The 26,725-nt window shown below is 39.1% G+C and overlaps 1 protein-coding gene across 2 annotated transcripts in view; it reads left to right on the top strand.

The window, feature by feature from the left end:
* Nucleotides 1–26,725, top strand: part of FAM151B (family with sequence similarity 151 member B) — a 33,418-nt gene that overhangs the window by 1,279 nt on the left and 5,414 nt on the right. Inside the window, exons 2-5 of one of the 2 annotated variants that reach the window (XM_070793976.1) lie at nucleotides 4,579–4,704; nucleotides 16,366–16,549; nucleotides 23,572–23,789; nucleotides 26,212–26,347. In XM_070793976.1, coding sequence (XP_070650077.1) covers nucleotides 4,579–4,704; nucleotides 16,366–16,549; nucleotides 23,572–23,789; nucleotides 26,212–26,347 — 664 coding nt within the window. The remainder of the gene's footprint in view (nucleotides 1–4,578; nucleotides 4,705–16,365; nucleotides 16,550–23,571; nucleotides 23,790–26,211; nucleotides 26,348–26,725) is intronic. The other variant, XM_019965373.2, reaches the window with a different exon arrangement.

The following is a 26,725-nucleotide window of genomic DNA, read 5'->3' on the forward strand; positions in this document are numbered from 1 at the left end:
TTTTAAAGTGGCTATACCGTTTTGCCGGAGAAGACAATGGCACCCCACTCTGGTGCTCTTGCCTGGAAAATCTCGTGGACAGAGGAGCCTGGTAGGCTGCAGTCCATGGGGTCGCAAAGAGTCGGACACGACTGAGCAACTTCACTTTCACTTTTCACTTTCATGCATTGGAGGAGGAAACGGCAACCCATTCCAGTATTCTTGCCTGGAGAATCCCAGGGACGGCGGAGCCTGGTGGACTGCCGTCTGTGGGGTCGCACAGAGTCGGACACGACTGAAGCGACTTAGCAGCAGCACCATACCGTTTTGCATTCCCACACAATGAGTGAAGATTCCTGTTACTCCATATCCTCACCAGCATTTGATATACTAGTGTTCTGGATTTTGGCCATTTTAATAAGTGTGTAGTTATACCCTGTTGTTTTAATTTGTGTTTGATGAAAAGTGATGTGGAGCACCTTTTTATATGGTTGCCATCTATCTTCTTTGTTAAAATGTCTGTTAAGGTCTTTGGCCTTTTTTTTTTTTTTTTTTAATGGGGTTGTTTTCTTATTGTTGAGTTTTAAGAGTTCTTTATATATTTAGGTTAATAGTCTTTTATCATATATGTTTTTTGCAAATGATTTCTCCCAGTCTGTGGCTTGTCTTTTCATTCTCTTGATGTTATCTTTTGCAGAGCACAAGTTTCTCATGTTAATGAAGTCCAGCTTATCCATTATTTCTTTCATAGATGGTGCCTTTAGTGCTATATCTAAAAAGTCTTTGCTGTACTGAAGGTCATCTATATTTTCTTCTATGTTATCTTGTAAGAGTTTTATAGTTTTGAATTTTACACTTAGATCTATGATCTGTATTGAGTTAATTTTTGTGAAGGTATGAGTTCTGTGTCTAGTTTTTTTTTTTTTTTTTTGCAAAAAGAAAAAATTTGTTGAAAAGGCTGTCTTTTCCCCATTGTATTGCCTATGTGCCTTCATCGAAGATCAGTTACCTCTATTTATGAGGGTCTATATGGGGGGCCTCTCTGTTTTGGTCCTTTGACCTATTTATTTATTCTTTCACCAAAACAACACTGTCTTAATTGCTATAGCTTTATAGTAAGCCTTGATGTTGGATAGAGTTATCACTTTGTTCTCCTTCAATATTATATTGACAATTCTGAGTTTTTGCCCTCCACATACACTTTCGGACCAGTTAGTTAATAGCCACAAAATAATTTGGTGGGATTTTGATTGGAATTGCTTGAATCTATAGATTAAGTTGGGAAGAACTGACATCTTGACAGTAGTGAGTCTTCCTATCCATAAACATGGAATATCAATCCATTTATTTAATTCTTCTTTGATTTCATTCATCAGTTATCCTCATGTAGATCTTTACATATTTTGTTAGCTTTATACCAAAGTGTTTTGGTTTTGTGGTTTAATGTAAATTCTATTGTGTTTTCAACTTCCACTTACTCATTGCTGTGTAAATAGGAAAACAGTTGACTTTTTTTGGGGGAGGGGGGTCTGCACTAGGTCTTCATTATGACACGCAGGCATATAAAAATAACTCTTAAGTAACATTCTGGTTGCATCCATGTTGCTGCAAATGGCATTTTGTTCTTTTTATGGCTGAGTAGTATTCCATTGTATATATGTGCCACATTTTCTTTGTCCATTCATCTGTCCATGGACATTTAGATTATTTCCATAATCTGGCAATTGTGACTAGTGCTGCTATGAACATAGGAGTGAATTTTTTTTTATTTTTGTTTCTTTGTTTGTTTGTTTTCTACACCACACAACATCTTTAGTGGGATCTTTAGTTCCCCAACCAAAGATCAAACCCATGTCCTCTGCGTTGGAAGTGCAGAGGCTTAACCACTGGACTGCCAGAGAAGTCACATATCTCAAAAACTTCATTTTTAACAGCCACATCAATTATATATTTTATCATGAGGATAAACTGTGATTTAATTACTTCCCATTGTTGGACATTTCTGTTTTAGCCAATAATTACTGTGCCTTTTTAAGATCTATAAGTTAAACATTTTTAAAATGATGACCATATATTTTCTTTCATCTGAGTCTGAAAGGTCTGTGACTATTGCATATGCTATAAAGGGACATGTGTGTTTCTGTAAGAGACTGCTTGAGGGATAGTGGATACCACAATTAACTCTCCCCTTTCTTTATTCTGTAACCCAATACACAGAGTGGTCACTAAGTTCCATGAATATTACTTAGAAGTTATTTTTATATACACCCCTCCATTCTCTTATCAAATTTTATTTTCTTTCAATGTCTTGTCAGCAGTTTATAATGGCCATCATTAAGTTTTTAAACTGTTGTTATATAGAATTAATAATTAATGTAAGACACACAGTCATGCATAGGGAATCTGTAGTTACTTGGTAGGTACTTAAATGTTCAAAACAATGAACAAAAATTGGGGAGGTAAGGTTATAGATAACTCTTACTGTTTTTCAGCCTTTTCTCCTTGTTATGGGGGCTTCCCCGGTGGCTCAGACAGTAAACAATCTGCCTGCAATGCAGGAGACCAGGGTTCTATCCCTGGGTTGGGAACGTCCCTTGGAGAAGGAAATGGCAACCCACTCCAGTATTCTTGCCTGGAGAATCCCACGGACAGAAGAGCCTAGTGGCCTACAGTCCAAGGGGTTGCAAAGAGTCAGACACGACTGAGTGATTAACACTTTTCACTTTCAGTGGGATATGGCATTATATGGAGTAGAACTGATTCAAGTATTTTAGTCTTAACTAAATTAACTCACACATTTTAATGCCTAATTAAAAAAAAATCTGGTCTGCCAAAAAGTAGTCGAAAGATACAGGAATTATGTATATTTGTACATGCTAGAGAAATCTAAAAATACTAACTCAGAATTTACTTAGTCACTCATAAGTGTTGCTGACACTCATAATTTGGGACAGGGGAGCCTGATGGGCGGCCGTCTATGGGGTCGCACAGAGTCGGACACGACTGCAGCGACTTGGCAACAGCAGCAGCAGCATGCTTAAATGTTGGGCTTCCCAGGTGGCGCTAGTGGTAAAGAACCTACCTGTCAATGCAGGAGACGTAAGAGACAGTGGGTTTGATCCTTGGGTGGGAAAGATCTCCTGGAGGAGAGCATGGCAACCCACTCCAGTATTCTTGCCTGGAGAATCTCATGGACAGAGGAGCCTAATGGACTACAGTCCATAGGGTCGAAAAGAGTCAGACACAACGGACGTGATTTAGCATGCACGCATACTTAATGTATAGTTTAAAATTCTAATGGTTATTATAAATATAGAATGGAGCCTCAGGTGGAGAGTTTAAGTTCTACAAAATTTTGATGTTTTAAATATAGCTTTGGCTTTACATACATTTTACTTAATTATGGGGCTAGAATTGGAGAAGATACCATGTGAAAATTCCTGCTTTAAAATATCTGCTTCTTAACAGTTTTTTTTTATTCCTGCATTTTTCTTTACATGTCTCAGGCTCAGACTATCCTAAATGTTTACCAATTATTACTTACATCATATATAGCATGCGTGCATGTATACTCAGTCGTGTCCGACTCTTTGTGAGCCCATGGACTCTAGCCCGCCAGGCTCCTCTGTCCATGGGATCCTACAAGCAAGAATACTGGAGTGGGTTGCCATTTCCTATTCCACATTTATAGCATATTTAACCTAGATAGCATATTCAAAAGCAGAGACATTACTTTGCCAACAAAGGTTCATCTATCAAGGCTATGGTTTTTCCAGTGGTCATGTATGGATGTGAGAGTTGGACTGTGAAGAAGGCTGAGCGCCGAACAATTGATGCTTTTGAACCGTGGTGTTGGAGAAGACTCTTGAGAGTCCCTTGGACTGCAAGGAGATCCAACCAGTCCATTCTGAAGGAGATCAGCCCTGGGATTTCTTTGGAAGGAATGATGCTAAAGCTGAAACTCCAGGACTTTGGCCACCTCATGCGAAGAGTTGACTCATTGGAAAAGACTCTGATGCTGGGAGGGATTGGGGGCAGGAGGAGAAGGGGACGACAGAGGATGAGATGGCTGGATGGCATCACTGACTCGATGGACGTGAGTCTGGGTGAACTCTGGGAGTTGGTGATGGACAGGGAGGCCTGGCGTGCTGCGATTCATGGGGTTGCAAAGAGTCGGACACGACTGAGCGACTGATCTGATCTGATATATATATATATCTCTTTATACTTGTCACATCTTAATGTGTGCTGAGTCACTTCAGTCATGTCCGACTCTTTGTGACCCTACAGACTGTAGCCACCAGGCTTTACTGTCCATAGGATTCTCCAGGCAAGAATACTGGAGTGGATGGCCATGCCCTCCTCTAGGGGATCTTCCCTACCCAGGGATTGAACCCTCATCTCTTGCGTCTCTTGCATTGGCAAGCAGATTCTTGACCACTAGCGCCACCTGGGAAGCCCATCTTGATACTGGTTCTTAATTTTTTTTAATCTTTTCTCAGTTTTATTGCTTTGTTTTTCTCCATCAACGTATGCTGTGCCCTTTTTATTTAAAAATACCCTATAAAATTATTTTTAATATGAATGCTGTCATTTTAGGATCTTGGAGTGAAAATATACTGGAATATTTTCTGAGAAATAACCAGATCACAACAGAAGATGGCGCCCAAATCGTCTGGTACCATGCAGCTAACCACAAGGTGCAAGTGAACGAGGCACTGAGAAGTAAGTCAGTATTCCTTGTACTTAGATGAATTCAATTTTTTTTTTTTTAATCTGGTCATATTTTCAGGTACCAGAGTCTTAGGTGATTCAAGTGTAAATTCTTGGCTAACATAAACATTCTTATAAAAGATCTCATTTTATTTACAAAATGAACAAATTTTCCTAATGGAAGAATTTTCTCATTTTCCAGAAATGATTTACCTTTACTATGCCTTATTTAAAGTTCTCATGTATTATTACATTTGCTTATATATAGTAGTGATTTAAGTAAAATGTTTAAGATCAAGATTGTATGTTGTACGTATTTCTGTGTCTTTCACAGCTTACTCAGGAGAGGCTCAAAAATATTTGTTGAATGGATGAATGAAGCCATTGAATGCTAATTTATAATGCCTTGGGCAGTATTTATGCCTGGGCTAGAAACCAAGCCTTTGGGTTTGCTAACTCCATCTGTAATCTTATATAGATGAACACTATAGCAGTTGAGTTAGCCTTTTCCTGTGAAGTACCCCATTTTGGCTACAGCAGTGCAAGAGAATGAAGGTGTATCATCAGAGGTATGGGGCATAGCTTGAAGTGCCCTGTTCCAACAGAAAGATTTCCTTGTAATCTCATATTTTATTGTAAAAATTTATAAATTTACACAATTTACACATCCAACTCAATTGTGTATCTGGATAATGTATCTGAATAGTTTCTTTTATTAAAAAGCTATTATTTTCAGTTGCTTTTCAAAGGGAAGAAATTTGTCTACTAATATTTAATGCCTTATAATTAAAACAGTGTCTAGCACATAATACCTAACACTGGTTTTTTAATAAATAAATTTTAGCAGAAGCAATGCTTAAGGAAAACATTGATTAATGGCTTCCTGAAGCTGAAATGAATAGGGGCTGGGGAGTAAATGCTATTGGGTACAGGTTTCATTTTGGAATGATAAAATTTTCTGGAATTAGATGGTGATGATGGTTGCACAGGGCTTTCCAGATGGCTCTAGTGGTCTTAGAAAAGGCAGAGGAACCAGAGATCAAATTGCCAATATCTGCTGGATCATCGATAAAGCAAGAGAGTTCCAGAAAAACATCTATTTCTGCTTTATTGACTATGCCAAAGCCTTTAACTGTATGGATCACAATAAACTGTGGAAAATTCTTTAAGAGATGGGAATACCAGACCACCTGACCTGCCTCTTGAGAAACTTGTATGCAGGTCAGGAAGCAACGGTTAGAACTGGACATGGAACAACAGACTGGTTCCAAATAGGAAAAGGAGTACATCAAGGTTGTATATTGTCACCCTGCTTATTTAACTTATACGCAGAGTACGTCATGAGAAACGCTGGGCTGGAAGAAGCACAAGCTGGAATCAAGATTGCCAGGAGAAATATCAATAACCTCAGATATGCAGATGACACCACCCTTATGGCAGAAAGTGAAGAGGAGCTAAAAAGCCTCTTGATGAAAGTGAAAAAGGAGAGTGAAAAAGTTGGCTTAAAGCTCAACATTCAGAAAACGAAGATCATGGCATCCGGTCCCATCACTTCATGGGAAATAGATAGGGAAACAGTGGAAACAGTGTCAGACTTTATTTTTGGGGGGCTCCAAAATCACTGCAGATGGTGATTTCAGCCATGAAATTAAAAGACGCTTACTCCTGGGAAGGAAAGTTATGACCAACCTAGATAGCATATTCAAAAGCAGAGATATTACTTTGCCAACAAAGGTCTGTCTAGTCAAGGCTATGGTTTTTCCAGTGGTCATGTATAGATGTGAGAGTTGGACTGTGAAGAAAGCTGAGCGCCAAAGAATTGACGCTTTTGAACTGTGGTGTTGGAGAAGACTCCTGAGAGTCCCTTGGACTGCAAGGAGGTCCAACCAGTCCATCCTGAAGGAGATCAGTCCTGGATGTTCATTGCAAAGACTGATGCTAAAGCTGAAACTCCAGTACTTTGGCCACCTCATGCAAAGAGTTGACTCATTGGAAAAGACTCTGATGCTGGGAGGGGTTGGGGGCAGGAGGAGAAGGGGAAGACAGGATGAGATGGCTGGATGGCATCACTGACTCGATGGACGTGAGTCTGGGTGAACTCTGGGAGTTGGTGATGGACAGGGAGGCCTGGCGTGCTGCGATTCATGGGGTCGCAAAGAATCGGACACGACTGAGCGACTGAACTGAACTAGTGGTAAAGAACGGCACTGCCAGTGCAGGAGATGTTAGAGAAACGGACTCAATCCCTGAATCTGGAAGATCCTTGGAGGAGGGCATGGCAACGCACTCCAGTGTTCTTGCCTGGAGAATCCCATGGAAAGAGGAGCCTGGCATACTACAGTCCATAACGTTGCAAAGAGTCAGACATGACCGAAGTGACTGAGCACACACACACGCATGATCATTACACAACCTTCTGAATATTCTGAAAACCAGTAAATGGTATGCTTTAAAAGAGTAATTTTATAGCTTGTGAATTATATATCAATTTTTAAAAATAAAAGAATAGGAAGAAATGTATCTATTATTTGCAGACAATATAGTTTTATATTTAGAAAATCAAAAAGATTCTACAGCTAAATGATTGTTATTCATAGGTTGATATAGACAATCTCAACCTTTTGACAATATAAAAATCAAAGCAGAAAATAAATTGGATTTCTATGTAACAGGTAAAAATTTGGAAGCAATCTTTAAATTTTATGGTTTGTAATAGTAAATGTAGAAGTCTCAGACCTAGAAATAATTTAATTAAATATGACTACTTCTAGCCTTGTTTTAAAAATAATCAATGGAAGTCATTTCCAATTGCTGCAGTCTGCTGTTGATCTGGGAATTTTTCATAGGTTACTTAGTTTTCAGATAATATCCTCTTTACTTTCTCCTAGTCAACCAGAACCCCAAGTTTTATAATCTGGGGTGTACTTTTTATCAAGTCCCTTTTTTCAGTCCTGGCTAATCTAGCAATTTCTTTCAAACACAAAGGGAAAAAAACAGGTTCTTGGAGACATGTATTACACTGCTTAATCTCATTTCTTCCAGAATATTTAAATTTAGTACAACTGTTATTAATGAAGCTGTTTCTGTTTTCATTAATATGTGATATTGGATTTTCAACAATGTCTGTGATTTAAAGCAAAGTACAGGAGGAACAATGTAGGAGTGCCATTTGTGGACGTAAGAGTTGCATCGTCAGCACAGCTGATCTCGGAATAGGCAAAATTGTTTACAAAAGTTATTACCTATGATGTTATTTTTTGTTATAACATTTCTGCATGTAGATTTTTAAAATGTATATTAAAAGAAATGCTGGTTAAAAATAGAAATTATTAAATCTCTTTGAGAATAAAAAATGTAGTATTTTTAAAAAACCTTTGTAACATTTAGGAAAAGTGTGACTATAGTCATCAACTAAATGTATTAATAAAAATATAGTAAATTGCTGCATTAGTGATGTAAACAGTATAAGCAAGATAGATAATTTTAACTTCATTTCTATAAACATATTTCTTTGAGTTTTGTTTTAGTGTAAGTAGCGTCAGTTTGGGATTTTCTTGTGTAGAAAATCACAAAAAACCCAAAGCTGTTTTCTACTGTATGGCTCTTGTCAAAAGTTGGGGCTCCTGTGGTTGGAGTGTTAATCTTGATGTGCAGACTTCTTCCTGTGACTCTCCCTGAGATGAGAAACATGGTGACCAGGCAGTCTCCCAAAGCAGAGGCATACCCTGACCTTCAAAAGCCTTCTACCCAACAGCAATTGGTGGGAGAATAGCGAGAGAGGCTGGGCATCTCACATACATGTCTCCAGGCCAGGCTTCCCTCTCTTCTGAGCACTAGTCTATACAACTTTTTATTTGCTCTTTTCTTCACGCTTACTCCTTGGAAGGAAAGTTATGACCAACCTAGATAGCATATTCAAAAGCAGAGACATTACTTTGCCAACAAAGGTCCGTCTAGTCAAAGCTATGGTTTTTCCTGTGGTCATGTATGCATGTGAGAGTTGGACTGTGAAGAAGGCTGAGTGCTGAAGAATTGATGCTTTTGAACTGTGGTGTTGGAGAAGACTCTTGAGAGTCCCTTGGACTTCAAGAAGATCCAATCAGTCCATTCTGAAGGAGATCAGCCCTGGGATTTCTTTGGAAGGAATGATGCTAAAGCTGAAACTCCAATACTTTGGCCACCTCATGCGAAGAGTTGACTCATTGGAAAAGACTCTGATGCTGGGAGGGATTGGGGGCAGGAGGAGACGGGGACGACAGAGGGTGAGATGGCTGGATGGCATCACTGACTGGATGGACGTGAGTCTAGGTGAACTCTGGGAGTTGGTGATGGACAGGGAGGCCTGGCGCGCTGCGATTCATGGGGTCGCAAAGAGTCGGACACGACTGAGTGACTGAACTGAACTGAACTGTGCATCAACAGAAAATTGGATTAAAGATTTACTGAGTGTGGCCCCACTCATTAGAACAAGACCCAGTTTCCCGCTCAGTCAGTCTCCATCAGGAAACTTCCATAAGTCTCTTATTCTCATCCATCAGAGGGCAGACAGAATGGATACCACAATCACAGAAAACTAATCAAACTGATCACATGGACAACAGCCTTGTCTAAACTCAATAAAACTGTGAGCCATGCCCTGTCGGCCACCCAAGACAGATGGGTCATGGTGGAGAGTTCTGACAAAACGTGGTCCACTGGTGAAGGGAATGGCAAACCACTTCAGTTCTTGCCTTGAGAACCCCATGAACAGTATGAAAAGGCAAAAAGATAGGACAGTGAAAGATGAACTCCCCATGTTGGTACGTGCCCAATATGCTACTGGAGAACAGTGGAGAAATAGTTCCAGAATGAATGAAGAGATGGAGTCAAAGCATTTAAAAACAACACCCAGTTGTGGATGTGACTGGTTATGGAAGCAAAGTCTGATGTAAGGAACAATATTGCATAGGAACGTGGAATGTTAGGTCCATGAATCAAGGCAGAAGTGGTCAGACAGGAGATTGCAAGAGTGAACATCAACAATTTAGGAATCAGTGAACTAAAATGGACCGGAATGTGTGAATTTAACTCAAATGACCATTATATCTACTACTGTGGGCAAGAATTCCTTAGAAAAAATGGAGTAGCCCTCACAGTTGACAAAAGAGTCTGAAATGCAGTGGTTGGATGCAGTTTCAAAAATGACAGGGTGATCTCTGTTTGTTTCCAAGGTAAACCATTCAATATCACAATAATCCAAGTCTGTGCCCCAACCAGTAATGCTGAAAAAGCTGAAGTTGAACAGTTCTATGAAGACCTACACTACCTTTTAGAACTAAAACCCAAATAAGATGTCCTTTTCATTAAAGGGGACTGGAATGCAAAAGTGTGAATTCAAGAGATAACTGGAGTAACAGGCAAATTTGGCCTTGGAGTACAGAATGAAGCAGGGCAAAGACTAAGAGTTTTGCCAAGAGAATGCACTGGTCATAGCAAACACCCTCTTCCAACAACACAAGAGACGACTTTACACATGGACATCACCAGATGGTCAACACTGAAATCAGATTGATGATATTCTTTGCAGCCAAAGATGGAAAAGCTCTATACAGTCAGCAGAAACAAGACCAGGAGCTGACTGTGGCTCAGATCATGAACTCCTTATTGCCAAATTCAGACTTAAATTGAAGAAAGTAGGGAAAACCATGAGACCATTCAGGTATGACCTAAATCAAATCCCTTATGATTATACAGTAGAAGTGACAAATAGATTCAAGGGATTAGATCTGATAGATAGCCTGAAGAACTATGGACGGAGGTTCACGACATCGTACAGGAGGCAGGGATCAAGACCATTCCCAAGAAAAAGAAGTGCAAAAAGGCCAAATGGTTGTCTGAGGAGGCCTTACAAATAGCTGTGAAAAGAAGAGCAGCGAAAGGCAAAGGAGAAAAGGAAAGATATAAGCATCTGAATGCAGAGTTCCAAAGAATAGCAAGGAGAGATAAGAAAGCCTTCCTCAGTGATCAATGCAAAGAAATAGAGGAAAACAATAGAATGAGAAACACTAGAGACTAGAAAATTAGAGATACCAAAGGAACATTTCATGCAAAGATGGGCACAATAAAGGACAGATATGGTATGGACCTAACAGAAGCAGAAGATATATAAGAAGAGGTGGCAAGAATACACAGAAGAACTGTACAAAAAAGAGCTTCATGACTTAGATAATCACGATGGTGTGATCACTGACCTAGAGCCAGACATCCTGGAATGCGAAGTCAAATGGGCCTTAGGAAGCATCACTAAGAACAAAGCTAGTGGAGGTGATGGAATTCCAGTTGAGCTATTTCAAATCCTAAAGGATGATGCTGTGAAAGTGCTACACTCCATATGCCAGCAAATTTGGAAAACTTGGCAGTGGCCACACGACTGGAAAAGGTCAGTTTTCATTCCAATCCCAAAGAAAGACAATCCTAAAGAATGCTCAAACTACTGTACAATTGCACTCATCTCACATGCTAGTAAAGTAATGCTCAAAATTCTCCAAGCCAAGCTTCAACAGGATGTGAACCGTGAACTTCCAGATGTTCAAGCTGGATTTAGAAAAGGCAGAGGAACTAGAGATCAGATAGCCAACATTTGTTGGATCATCAAAAAATCAAGAGAGTTCCAAAAAAACATCTGCTTTATTGATTATGCCAAAGCCTTTGACTGTGTGGATCACAACAAACTGTGGAAAATTCTGAAAGAGATGGGAATACCAGACCACCTGACCTGCCTCCTGAGAAATCTGTTTGCAGGTCAAGAAGCAACAGTTAGAACTGGACATGGAACAACAGACTGGTTCCAAGTCAGGAAAGGAGTATGTCAAGGCTGTATATTGTCACCCTGCTTACTTAACTTATATGCAGAGTACATCACAAGAAATGCCAGGCTGGATGAAGCACAAAATGGAATCAAGATTGCCGGGAGAAATATCAACAACCTCAGATATACAGATGACGCCACCCTTATGACAGAAAGTGAAGAAAAACTAAAGAGCCTCTTGATGAAAGTGAAAGAGAAGGGTGAAGAAGTTGGCTTAAAACTCAACATTCAGAAAACTAAGATCATGGCATCAGGTCCAATCACTTCATGGCAAATAGATGGGGAAACAAGGGAAACAGTGAGAGACTTTATGTTTTAGGGCTCCAAAATCAGAGCAGATGGTGATTGCAGCCATGAAATTAAAAGACGGTTGCTCCTTGAAAGAAAAGTTATGACCAACCTAGACAGCATATTAAAAAGCAGAGACATTACTTTGCCAACAGAGGTCTGTCTAGTCAAAGCTTTGGTTTTTCCAGTAGTCATGTATGGATATGAGAGTTGGACTGTAAAGAGAACTGAGCACCATAGAATTGATGCTTTTGAACTGTGGTGTTGGAGAAGACTCTTGAGAGTCCCTTGGACTGCAAGGAGATCAAACCAGTCAATCCTAAAGGAAATCTGTCCTGAATATTCATTGGAAGGACTGATGCTGAAGCTGAAGCTCCAGTACTTTGGCCACCTGATGCGGATAACTCACTAGAAAAGATGCTGATACTGGGAAAGATTGAAGGCAGGAGGAGAAGGGAACGACAGAGGATCGATGGTTGGATGGTATCACTGACCTGATGGACATGAGTTTGAATAAGCTCAGGGAGTTGGTGATGGACAGGGAGATCTGGTGTGCGGCAGTCCATGGGGTCGCAAAGAGTCAGACCCAACTGAGTGACTGAACTGAACTGAATGTCCATCACATTCTTAATTGTGTCTGCTAACCTGTATTTCCTATGATCATTCCTCTCTCAGTAAGTGGCACCATAATCTGCATATATTCTTAAGCCAGAAATCTGGGAGTCATCTATTCTTTGTCTTTTTTGTTGTTGTTGTTGTATCTACTCTATTGGACATTATAATTCTATTCCCAAATACATTTTGAATTAGTCCACATCTCTCTATCTCTGTTGTCTTCACCCTAGTCCAAGCCACCATGATCTGTTGCCCTTACTACATGGCTTCCATTCTTATTCTTAAAAGAAACCATCAGGAACATAATTTATATGGAGCCTGAGACTCTTGCCACTGCCATTTAGTGATTTTTTTTTCTACTCATGGGAAATGAATGGAGTTAATAAATGGAGAAACTGACTATTACTTTTAAGGAATTTGAAAGCCTATGTGTTCCTTTACAACTGCACTGATAGACAAGATGGAATGCCTACATATGTTATACTAAATACCACTTTACTGAGAAATCATGTTTGTGTGACTTATAAAATTAGACAGAAGCTTGACCTATTTCATCTTAGATATAGCTCTGTTTAACTTTTTTTGAGAAACTGCCAAGCTTTTCTGAAGCAGCTGAGTGGGTTCTTATATTCTCACCAGCAAAGTGAATGATGTTTCCAATTTCCCCATGTCCTTGTCAGCATTAGTTATTGTCTGTCTTTTTCATTATAGTCATCCTAGCATTTGTGAGTTGGTATCTCATTGTAGTTTAGATTTGCATTTCCCTGAAGATTAATGATGTTGAGCATCTCTTCATGCACTTATTGGAAAATCACCTGTATGTGCAGCTGAGTAGCTTTTTCAGCCTATTTCCTGCCTGTAGAAATTGGAGAGTTCATAGACTTCTTTTAAAAATCCTTCAAGCTGGGCTTAAGCAGTATATAAACTGAGAACTTCCAGGTGTACCAGCTGGATTTAGAAAAGGCAGAGGAACCAGAGATCAGATTGCCAACATTCCTTGGATCATAGAGAAAGCAAAGGATTTCCAGAAAAAACATCTACTTCTGCTTCATTGACTACATTAAAGCCTTTGATGGTGTAGATCACAACAAACTTTGGAAAATTCTTAAAGAGATGGGAATACCAGACCACCTTACCTGCCTCCTGAGAAACCTGTATGCGGGTCAAGAAGCAACAGTTAGAACCTGTCATGGAACAATGGACTGGTTCCACGTTGGGAAAGGAGTATGTCAAGGCTGTATATTGTCACCCTGCTTATTTAACTTCTATGCAGAGTACATCATGTGAAATGCCAGGCTGGATAAATCACAAGTTGGAATCAAGATTGCCAGCAGAAATAACAACAACCTCAGATATGCAACTCATACGACTCTAATTGCAGAAAACAAAGAGGAATGAGAAAACCTGTTGATGAGGGTAAAAGAGGAGAGTGAAAAAGCTGGTTTAAAACTCAACATTTGAAAAACTAAAATCATGGCAACCAGTCCCATCACTTCATGGTAAATAGAAGAGGGAAAAGTGGAAGCAGTGACAGATTTTATTTTCTTGGAATCCAAAATCACTGCAGATGGTGATCACAGTGATGAAATTAAAAGATGCTTACTTCTTGAAAGGAAAGCTGTGCCAAGCCTAGACAGTGTATTAAAAAGCAGAGACATCACTTTGCTGACAAAAGTCCATCTAGTCAAAGCTATGGTTTTTCCAGTAGTCATGTATGGATGTGAGAGTTGCACCATAAAGAAGACTGAGTGCTAAAGAATTGATTCTTTCAAATTGTGGTGTTGGAGAAGACTCTTGAGAGTCCCTTGGACTGCAAGGAGATCAAACCAGTCAATCTTAAAGGAAATCAGTCCTGAATATTCATTGGAAGGACTGATGCTGAAGCTGAAGCTCCAATACTTTGGCCACCTGATGTGAAGAGCTGACTCATTAGAAAAGACTCTTATGCTGGGAAAGGTTGAAGGCCAAAGAAGGGAGTGGCAGAGGATGAGATGGTTAGATAGCATCACTGACTCAATGAACATGAATTTGAGCAAACTGCAGGAGATAGTGGAGGACAGAGGAGGTTGGCATGCTGCAGTTGATGGGGTTTCAAAGAGTCGGACATGGCTTAGCAAAAGCAACAGCAACAACAGACCTCTTTTCATTTTAACTCTCTCTCTTTTTTCAGGTCCAAGTCTATAACAGCTCTATTAAAAATGTACTGGGATTTTTATATATCAAGTTATAAACCATCCCTTTAGTCAAAAGCCTTACTGCCAAATCTCTTTGAGGCAGGTCTCTGTCTGCTTTGGTTTGCTAGTTAGGGTGCTATGGGATAACACCTTTAAGATTCTATAAATTCTTTTATCTAGCTGTATTGGTACCCAAGGCTCCATATTTCTCAGGTCTTAATAAAGTGTCCTGTAGTTGTATCCTTGATTTGGCCTTGATCCTGAGGCTATAGTTTACTAGCAGCATCCTGGACTTGACTTTTGGACTGAGGCTTTCTCTTCCTTTGAGAATCTTTCGCCAGATGGAGAGAGTGGTTTTATTTTCTAACTCACACGAGTTCTGATCTGGAAATATTTCCTCTTTATGTTGCTTAAAATCTAAACAGCTAATTATTTAACTCAGCTCTTTCTTCCCATCTTTTATCATAGGAACTAAAAGAAGCCAATTAACGCTTTCAACATTCTGCCTGGAAACCTCCTTAGCTAAATCCACAAATCCATTAGGTATCCTATCTATCTTCCACCAGTTGCTACACATGCCAGTGTTGCCAGAAGTTTCACCATGATGTAAAAATAATTTTCTCACTGCTCTTCCAACCTCTGTTAACAGTGCCTTTCTAGAATCTACTGGATTCCAAAGCCCGTGTCACACATTTCAGGTTTTTCTTATGCCAGTGCCCCGCTTCCAGATAACTATTTCTGCTTGTTTTCTAATACTGTGTAATAAATTACCTCCCAAACTTAGTGGCTTCAAATAACAGGGATTTATTATCTTTGCTGATTTTGTGGGTCAGATAGTGGTTCTTCTCTTCCATGTGGAATAGGATGAGGACATGTTGCTGCACTTGGCTAGTTGCTCAGCTAGGCCTGGAAATTTTGCAATGGCCTCACTCCCGTGTCAGAGACCTAATGCTGTCTGTCAGGCATGAAGCCTTAGTTTTTTTCTGTGTGACTTCTCTCTCTCTATGTGGTTTCTGAGTCTTCAGAATTCTTACCTGAACTTCTTTATGTGGTAACTGGCTTTCCAGAGGACAGAAGCAGAAGCTGCCAGACCTTTTAAGAGCTAAGCCTAGAACTGACAGTTTTGCTTCAACTGTCTTTTGTTGGTCAAAGCAAGTCACAAAACCAACCCAGACGCAAGGGGAGGAAAAAGAGATGAGAAGATAGCAGGATTGTTGTCAGACATCTTTGAAGGTAGTCCACTAAAGCCTGCTCAGTCACGCTCAGTCACGCTCAGTCACCCTCAGTGACTAGTGAAGCTTCTTACCCATTCCGGGGATGTGCGCTTCTACATAGTAGCTAAGCTTTGGGTCAAAGAATTGAATCTATAGCATAGAGTTTCAAACATAAACAATAAACACCTATAGTTTCTAATTTCAGGAATGAGAAGATAAAAGTACTATTTGTGTTCTCAGAAGCTTCAACAAATACTTATGAACTCACTTATGAAGGTGAGTACACACCTCACTTTGCTGTGTACTGGGAAGAAATTCATTAGGACAACAGTTTGAGTGTGACCTAGGCAAAGATATTTAACTCCTAACCACCTGTTTGCTCATGACTAACAAACAAGGGCAACGTGCAAGGCCTGACATAGTACCTGGCACTTAGTTATTTCTCAGTAAATATTATTTTCTTTCCTCCTTTTTATCTTCCTCCAAAGGATACTGGACGTGCCATCTGCTGTAGTCTCTATTAACACTAACATAGATTCTTTTATGTGGACAGGTACTGCTCATATGATAGAGGCCGATGTCATTCTTCCAAGTGATGGATCAGAACATGGCCAGCCAATCATGGCCCATCCTCCAGAAATAAACAGTGATAATACTTTACAGGAATGGCTGGCTGAAGTTATTAAAACCAATAAAGGCATAAAGCTGGATTTTAAGAGGTATTTGTACAAACATGTTCAGTCTCCTGGTTGTTATAGAATAACAATAAGGGAAAAAAATCAGTAACTTCATATATCTGTACCTAAGTAACTTTATACTTTATCTAAATTGAAAATAGAATTGCAAATTTTATTTTTCAGGAATGGACCAAAGATCCACAGAGTTGTCTGCTAATATTGTTTCTTGGGAACGTTTTGAGGCTAAACTTAAGTTAATTTTTATAAAGGAATTTATCATAACTGACCATTGTAATAATAGAATGGTAAATTTTTTTTTCTATGTGAATAACTCCCAATAACTTTTAAAAATTTTAATTGGAGGATAATTCCTTTACAATGTTGTGTTAGTTTCCGCTGTACAATGAAATGAATAAGCTGTATGTGTATGTGTATATATATATAAGTTCTCTTGAACTTTCCTGTCCCCCACCGTCCCACTCTTCTAGGTCATCACAGGCCACCGAGCTGAGCTCCCTGTGTTACATAGCAGCTTCCCATTACTATCTGTTTTGCACATAGCAGTGTATATATTTCAGTGTTACTCTCTCAATTTGTCTCACCCTCTCCTTCCCCCACTATGTCCACAAATCCATTAGAAAGAAAGTGAAGTCACTCAGTCGTGTCCGACTCTTTTCGACCCCATGGACTGTAGCTCACCAGGTTCCTCCGTCCATGGGATTTTCCAGCCAAGAGTACTGGAGTGGGTTGCCATTTCCTTCTCCAGAGGAGCGTCCTGACCCAGGGATTGATCCCAGGTCTCCTGCTTTATAGGCAGACGCTTTACTGTCTGAGCCACCAGGGAAGTCATAGAGCAATACAAGTCCACAAGTCCATAGAACAATACATTTAAGATGCTACTTTCATTAAGAAGTAGTCTGAGAGAGAGTTGGCAGTAGTTGGGTTAGTTAATGCATTTCCTACTTGATTTGTGTTATTATATTTGGGAAATTATTTAGAATTCTTTAATTACTGAAGAGTTTCTTAAAAATAATGTTTTAGAAACACTGATAATGAAGAGAGCAAGATTAAGTATCATTTCCTTCTCTGTGACCATCATGGAAAGTTTTACTTTTGTGGTATTTTGGCAGTGTAAAAATTATAGGTAGAGCCAGGGATTTATTGTGACACCGTAAAAGCTCTTCATGAGACCCATGAAGGCAACTGCTATGAGAATCTAGGATGTGTGGTAAAATTACTTTATCTTTGAACAGTATTTTAAAATTGAATCATCTCAAGAAATGAATAAGGATTGGAAATCTTATTCATAGGGTTTTAAAAAACCTAATAAGTATTTAATCATTAATACTCGGTGAGCAAAACTTTAGATCTCCTTGCCTTTTCATTTGTTGTGGGGCTAAATATACTAGTAAACCTCTTTATACTGTGAGTGAAAGCTATTGTAAAATCTTAAAGCTTTTAGAATGGTGAATAGTCCAACTCCACTTTATTGACAAAGGAACTTAGTCCTGAAAAGGTTACGTAACAACAGCTAAACTTGAGAGCTGAGCTAGGACCAGATTCCAGGTTTTCTAGAGCCAGTCCAGTGTTCTCTGTGATGCTGGTTTAGTCACTCAGCTGTGTCTGACTCTTCGCAACCCCATGAACTATAGCCCACCAGGCTCCTCTGCCCATGGAATTTCCCAGGCAAGAATACTGGAGTGGGTTGCCATTTCCTTCTCTAGGGGATCTTCCCAACCCAGGGATTGAACCAGCATCTCCTGCATTGCAGGTGGTCTCCTACATTACAAGTGTATTCTTTGCCGACTGAGCCACCAGGGACCATGAAATAAAGTATTTAATCCTTAATGCTTGGCGAACAAAACTTTAGATCTCCTTGTCTTCTCACATGCTCAGTTTCCTTTTTTTTAATGTTTACCATTGCCCGTAGACTTGTTCTGTATGTAATATATACTTTGACTCCTCACCAGTCAGATCAGCTCATTCATTCCTAAATGCTAACAGTCACCAGTAAAAGGCTGTGCCACTAGAGAAAGATTTTGCATGTTTTCTGATCATACATACTTGAAGGGGAATGAATTTAACTAACAATTACGTAAACACATACTGTGTGTCAGACACAGTTCTAAGAGTAAGAGGGTGCTCAGTCGCTCAGTTCTGTCTGATTCGTTGTGACCCTAGGGACTGTCGTCTGCCAGGCTCCTCTGTCCATGGGATTTTTCCAGGTGAGAACACTGGAGTGGTTGCCATTTCCTCCTCCGTGGTCTAAGAGCATTCAGTGTTAATTCGTTTAATCTTTATAACAATCCTGAGACGTAGGTTCTTCCTATTCTCATCCTCCAGATATAGGAACAAAGGAATATATAGATTAATTGGGAGAGAATTGTTATTTTAAAATATTTACACATTGAGTCTTCCAGGCTAGGAATATAGTATATTATTCTTTGTAGTAAACATTGTATTTTGCTGTTGGGCAAAAGTTTATCCTCAGTCTTTTTTTTTTCCTACCCAAATATGGCGTTTCCTCCACATTTACGGAGAAGGCAATGGCACCCCACTCCAGTACTGTTGCCTGGAAAATCCCATGGATGGAGGAGCCTGGTGAGCTGCAGTCCATGGAGTCGCTGAGGGTCGGACATGACTGAGCGACTTCACTTTCACTTTCCACTTTCATGCATTGGAGAAGGAAATGGCAACCCACTCCAGTGTTCTTGCCTGGAGAATCCCATGGACAGAGAAGCCTGGTAGGCTGCAGTCCATGGGGTCACACAGAGTTGGACATGACTGAAGCGACTTGGCAGCAACCACATTTACTCTTCCAGAAGAATTTTGTAATTATTTTGTAAAGTTCCAGAAATTTTTTTCTTAATATAGGTTTTGTTTTTCGTATTGGAAAGGGAAAGTGGCGGTACTATAGTCTTTTGCATTAGTGATAATTAAAACATTTACTTGTAAAAGAATATTAAAATATTAAATAGTTAAATATTAATAGTTATACTATTTCATTAATAGTTAATAATTAAAATATTAAATAGTTAAATATTAAAATAAAAATATTTAAAAGTATATTAAAATCTTATCATTATGTTCTGTGTCTTAGCTCTTTATGTTTGACTGTGCAGTGCTTTGCACATGGTAGACACCTAATATATGCTGTTGCAATATCAGTTTGGGGGAGAATATGCTGAGACTATATATTATCAGATGGCGAGCCATCATTAAACAGTCTAATGTCAGTTTACTGAATTGAGAAAGGCTAAGAAGCTTCCTGTTGAATATAAACGGGAAGTTAGTGATTAACCCAACTGCACAGACACCAGATTTCTTAAGAAAGCAGAATCATTTCTAGAAAAGGAGAGGAGGTCAGCTGTAAGACATGTGTGGATTAGTTTAAGGTTTCCTTCTGCTCCACTTCTGAAGAGCAGAACCCCACCGGCACTTAGCTGCTGCTGTGGGACTTTCAGACAAGCAAGCTTTGGAGTAATAGGTATAAGTTGCTTAAGTACCTTGTAATAGGTACAGGTAATAGGTAAGCAAGCTTCGGAGTAATAGTACAAGTTGCTTAAGTACCTTGTAATAGGTACAAGGTACTAAAAATGAGGGAATTTTGTAGGTAGTACAGTTGGCCAGATCTCAGAATTGTGGTTTTTAACACAGCATTGATACCATTCAAGGCAGAAAGCATTTGAGACAGAGAAATGACAGCATCTATATTAGAATCTGTTAGGTCCTGCATTAGAGTTTTTTAACCCACTATAATCTAGGGCCTGCATTTCAGGGGTATAAGAATGAGAAAAAAAGCAGCTTATTACATGGGAGCAGAGTTCAAGAGAGGCTGATTTCCTCTGGTTTTAGTGAACAGTATCCTTGCTCATTAATAAATATGACCCTATAGAAGCAGAAGAGATCAAGAAGAGATGGAAAGAATACATAGAACTGTACAAAAAAAGAGTTTAATGACCCAGCTAATGACGATGGTGTAATCTCTCACTCAGAGCCGAACACTGTGGAGTATAAAATCAAGTGGGCCTTAGAAAGTGCTGCTACCAATAAAGTCAGTGGAGATGATGGAATCCTTGCAGAGCTATTTAAAATCCTAAAAGATGATGCTATGAAAGTGCTGCACTCAGTATGTCAGCAAATTTGGAAAACCCAGCAGTGGCTGGAAAAGGTCAGTCCTCATCCCAATTTCAAAGAAGGGTAGTACTAAAGAATGTTCAAACCACCAGACAGTTGCACTCATCTCCCATGCTAGTAAGGTTATGCTCAAAGTCCTCCAAGCTAGGCTTCAGCATTACGTGAACTGAGAGCTTCCGATGTCCAAACTGGGTTTAGAAAAGACAGAGGAACCAGAGATCAAATTGCAAACATTCGCTGGATCACAGAGAAAGCAAGGGGATTCCAGAAAAATATCCATCTCTAAAGTCTTTGACTGTGTGTATCATAACAAACTGTGAAAAACTCTTAGAGAGATGGGAATACCAGACCATCTTACTTGTCTCCTGGGAAACCCATATTTGGGTCAAGAAGCAGAAGTTAGAACCCTGTATGGAACAACTGAGTGGTTCGGGATTGAGAAAAGAGTACGAAAAGGCTGTTTATTGTCTCCCTGTTTGTTTAACTTATACACAGAGCACATCATGCAAAATGCCAGGCTGGATGAGTTACAAGCTGGAATCAAGATTGCTGGGAGAAATATCAACAACCTCAGATATGCTGATGATACCACTCTAATGGCAGAGAGTGAAGAGGAATTCTTAAAAGAGTCTCCTGATGAGGGTGAAGGAGGACAGTGAAAAAGCCAACTTAAAACTAAATATTAAAAAAACAAAGATCCTGGCATCTGGTCCTTTCACTTCATGGCAAATGGAAGGGAAAAGGTGGAAGCAGTGACAGATTTTTTCTTCTCGGGCTCTAAAATCACTGCTAATGATAACTACAGCCATGAAATTAGAAGATGATTGCTTCTTGGCAGGAAAGCTATGACAAACCTAAACAGTGTGTTAAAAAGCAAAGACCAAAAAAAAAAGCAAAGACATCACTTTGCTGACAAAGGTCCATATAGTCAAGGCTATGATCTTTCTGGTAGTCATGTACAGATCTGAGAGCTGAACTATAAAGAAGGCAGAACACCGAAGAATTGATGCTTTCGAACTGTGGTGCTGGAGAAGACTTTTAAGAATCCCTTGGAAAGCAAGGAGATCAAGCCAGTCAATTTTAAAGGAAATCAACCCTGAATACTCTTTGGAAGAACTGATGCTGAAGCTCCAATACTCTGGTCATCTGATGTGAACAGCTGGCTCATTGGAAAAGACCCTGACGCTGGGAAAGACTGAAAAGGCAGGAAAAGAGGGCAACAGAGGATGAGATGGTTGGATGACATCACTGATGCAATCGACATGAACTTGGGCAAACTCCGGGAGATGGTGAGGGATAGGGAAGCCTGCTGTGCTGCAGTCCATGGGGTTTCAAAGAGTCAGACGTGACTGGTGACTGAACACAACGAACAACAATGATGACATTATCAGTTTCTGCTCATAAAGTAGGAAGCCCAAAAGGAGTGAGGGAAGAGAGGTGGAAGCACAGGCAGAAGGACTTCAGTCCATTAAGAGGAAAAGTTGAAGACTGACAAGGGGTGGTGCATGTTCTCCCTCCCAATATCCACCTCCCAGATTCTTAGTCCCCCCAATCATTGTGTTAGGTAGATAGAATAGGGAAAAGGAGTCCAAAATGGCGGTGGCTAAAAGACAAGGAAGGGAAAAGCCCGAGAAAATAGAACAAAGGAAGGTCAAAGGAAGGTCCGAGGACCAGAGTGAAGACTTCAGGTAGAACAAACAGCACTCCTGGCTAAGCCCAATTTGCATAGGGCAGGCCCAGGTGGAGGAAAAAAACATATAAAAGGAGGAGCCAAAGCGCTTTCTCTCTCTCTTTCTCTCCTGCGTGTGTGCACTCTTTCTCCCTCTCCCTCTCTCTCCCCTGCGCGCTCCTCCACTCTCTTCTCTTCAAGTCTTTGGGTTGGCATGCTCTCACTCTTTGAGGATGGGTTCTCCTGCTATCTTCTAAATAAAATAGAGCTGTAACACTGATTTGCCTAAGAGCTATAACATGATTTGTCCAAGACCCGAGGGCTGCGACGCACCGAGGGCTTTAATGTCCGTCGCTCCAAATCTTGGTTGTGACCAGACAAAGAACCGAGGAACATACACTCACGTGACAATTGTGTTCCTTAAGAGCTAATTTTCTGAGAAATATGCATAGGCCTCAAAGATTCAGAAGGGATTCAAGATTGCAGGTAGTGTAGTTTTCCAATAAAGTTTGTATTTTTTAAAAGTAAAAATTATATTGGCTGCTCAAAGCCTTATTATTTCAAAATGTATTCGTCCAAGAAGACGTCAGGAAGTAAAAGGAGTGAAGTTGCTTTTTAGTTTAAAAGTAACTAAAATATAGTTGTCTCGAGTTTTCAGAAAAGATGTTTACAGTAGAGGAGGAAAATGAAGTTTATAAAAGCTTTAAGGAAATGTTTTAATTTTACATTTTGCAGTTGTTTTTAGAAATGTGTTTGTGCATCCAGACTCTCACAAGAATACATAAAGGGAAAGAGGCTCTTTTTCCCAAGGTCATTAGCCAGTGCTAGAGACATGGTGTCTGAGTGCACTTTGTGTATTTTCATAAACTGGAATTTGCAGGTTGTGAGTATGTTTAATTTTAAATCCTGTTTATACATTCTTTGATGAGTGAATGTTTGTGTCTTTTCTTAAATTGTTTTTATACAGAGTGATCATAATACAGGGTTTTGAAACTTCTATCTACAGGTAATGGCATTATTCATACATTTATAGAACCTTTTAAGTACTTTCTTGAATAATAAGTATAAATCAGTATTTTAAGATACGACACATGTTAACTTTCCCCTCTGGTGATATCTAAATCTTTGATTTTATTTAATTCAAGCATTATGATATTATACTCTTATTATGAATTTGAGAATGTTAAAGCCACTAGTCTAAAAGAACTTTTTACTTTTACTTTAGGAATGTATCTCATTGACAACAAATTGTTTTTAGTTTGGCAGCTGTAGAACCATCCATGATGCTCTTGGAAAATGTCAAGAGGCATCTGAAGCGTCCAGTGTGGATTAATGCTGATGTTCTTCCTGGTCCAAATGGAAACAGCAGAGTAGTGGATGCAAAACCTTTTATAGACACTGTGACATCCTTCTCTCCAGATGTGACGTTTTCCTTGGGTTGGACAACAGGATGGCATCCTGAGAAAGTCAATGAAGGTGATAATTTAAAATATGTGTTCCTTTTATACATTCAGATATAAAAATAATACCTTTAATACAAAACCAAAACCACGTTCTATAAACCCAAGAGCCTAATGGAGAGAAAGATCTGGCCCTAAAGATGTGTGTATGACTCTTCCTTCTGCTATTTCAGATAGATCTCGTTCACTGGCGACATTTTGGTCACCAGGCTCCCACAGAAAATATTTATTTGCAAGGTCTAGAATAACCAAAGCTGCCTCTTGACATTCTGCAAATTCTGAGTTGGTCTCTTTGTACTTGTAGAGCATTCTATACTCTTTTTTTCCTTTTCCTTTGAAGCAAACTCTCTCTGTTGGATGAAAGATAAAGAAGTGGTAATAAAATCTTTTTAAGTGATGTGGGCTGCCATCTATGGGGTCGCACAGAGTTGGACACGACTGAAGTGACTTAGCAGCAGTAGCAACAGCAAGGCCAGAAGTAGGGGGTGTGTGGCTGAAGAGCACGGATTCTGTTCCCTTGATCTTAGAAGGTCCTCGAAATGTAGACTGCTAGGAAAGAAGCTTGGTGCCCTCATGCCCTCAGGCTAGACAGAGCGTGTGGGAGGCCACGAGACTTTCCTCTCTGGGAAATTTCTTCTTTCTCTTCATGTACTCTTTTAGATGGACCTGATATTCGGCTTATTTTTCCTGGATGAAATTTATTACACTATTTGGATTCATCTTTTTCTTCATACATCCCTATTGAGTGATTGTCCAGTAAAATCACTAATTAGGGATCTAAGTCAGGGATCCAGTAAAATCAGATGCTCTGGGACACCTGAACACATGGTAAAAATAATTAACCAAGAAGATATTTAGAGTTTATGGAAATGTTAGCCTTTATTTTATGTTTATAGCATTTTAAAATTTACTTATTTGCTATTACTGTCTTTAGATGTAAAGTTTTAAAATCTAACATGAGATTAGAGTAACTGCTATCTGGTTGCGTAGTGACATTTAGGTTATAACCCCTGGACCAGCAATTGATATAATCGAGAGAAAAACGGTATACTTTAAATTTGTTCTATTTTAATTTTCTAATCATTGTATTAGTGTCAGTAAAGGATATAGCCTATAATTCAAAGTGTTTGAAGAAGGTAAACTAGAAATGATTTAATAGCTTCCATCCTGCTTCTGATCTCTTTTTAGTCACAGTTTAGTCTAACTCTGACTTTAATCTCAGGCTTGAACTGAATTAAACCATGTCTGGGTCTTTAAGTCATGTTGGTGTTGAATGTTTCCAGGCTACTTTTCCCCTGCTGGCAGACAGTCATTACCACCGTGTGCTTTATCTTCCCTTACTTCTTATGCTACAAATTTTAGGAAAGAGAGTTTATGTTTGTAGTAATGTAAGTAATAGCGTATGTTAGCAGCCCCTTTTTCTAATTAAAAAGGTACAATTTTCCAGATTTTAAAGGAAAGCAGACCTTTCCCTTCTTTCATGAGGAATTTAGCTACTATAGGCTTTTAGTAAATTGTTCCTTTACAGACCAATACTTTTTCAACCTACTTTTGATAGAGTTTAGGGGTTATTTTTAAAATATACATTTTTTTTTCTGAAGCTGTTTATAAATAGGCAGATATATTTTCCACAATGTCTAAACTTGATTTAAAACACAAAACACACATATAAAAGCCAATTCAAATACTATTTCTATTTTAGAAAAAAATGTGTAAGTAATTTGGACTAGTCCCCACATTTAAAAAAAAATTGAAGTTAATTATTACTTAAATAGCTCGTAAGTACCTAGCAACCATCTTTTTCCTGGAAAAGAAAGCTTAACACAAGTGGAAAATCTAAGTTTATAGAGTATATTAATGATGCAGAGCCTTAGAATTTTAAATTATATATATATATATAGTGCCAACATTTCCTTTTTTGTACTTGATAGATTAATCAATTCTTTTCTAAGGTTTCAATTTTTTTGCTTGATTTGCTCTCGTTCACTTGTGACATGACTTTAGATGTAATTTTTTTATCTGCATCCCACTCAAAATATTTTCCTGCATTAAGTGTTATACTACTTTCTCTGAATCCGAATGGAAATTTTAGTGAATTACCTATGAATTTACATATTCATATATAATTTAATTTTTATCCTTCCCTGGTGGCTCAGATGGTAAAGTGTCTGCCTGCAATGCAGGAGACCTGGGTTTGATCCCTGGGTCGGGAAGATCCCCTGGAGAAGGAAATGGCAACCCACTCCAGTATTCTTGCATGGAAAATCCCATGGTCGGAGGAGCCTTATAGGTTACAGTCCATGGACTTTCTCTGAATCCAAATGGAAATTTTAGTGAATTACCTATGAAGTTACATATTCATATATAATTTAATTTTTACTTAATTGACTTTTTAGGATTCTGGTGAGAAAAGTTACATTTCTTTCTTTTCACTTCAGGTTACAGTTGGACAATGGTGAAAGAGATGGAATATATATGTAACGAACTAAATCAGCCTGTAACATTTCCTGTCAGAGCAGCATTAGTCAGGCAGTCTTGTTCTCAGTTACTCTGGCTGTTGAAGCAATCAAACAGGTATGTGTAAATCTGACAGTGTAGTGTGTACATGTGAGTGTGTGTGAAAGATGAGAGTGTGTGTGAAAGATGAAAACTGGTCATACAGACAGTGTGTGAGAGAAAGAGACAGAAGGTGGACGCTGATCTGGCAGTGCTCCGACCTCCTCACTAGAATGAAGCTCCTTGATGAATCTTAATATCAGGTCTTTCACCTCCGTTCCGCACGAAACCTTTTGCATGTAATAGGTACCCAGTAAATGTTTGTCATTTTTTTCAATATGCTATACATTCACAAAAAGTTATAAGTGGATACAATAATTTCCCTTTGAATTCTGTCGTAATTCTAAGTCTTTTCCATTAAAAATTTTGTTATTTTAAAAATTAATTTTTTTTTGG

This window comes from Bos indicus, chromosome 7 (genome assembly GCF_029378745.1).
Source record: "Bos indicus isolate NIAB-ARS_2022 breed Sahiwal x Tharparkar chromosome 7, NIAB-ARS_B.indTharparkar_mat_pri_1.0, whole genome shotgun sequence".
Taxonomy (NCBI): domain Eukaryota; kingdom Metazoa; phylum Chordata; class Mammalia; order Artiodactyla; family Bovidae; genus Bos; species Bos indicus.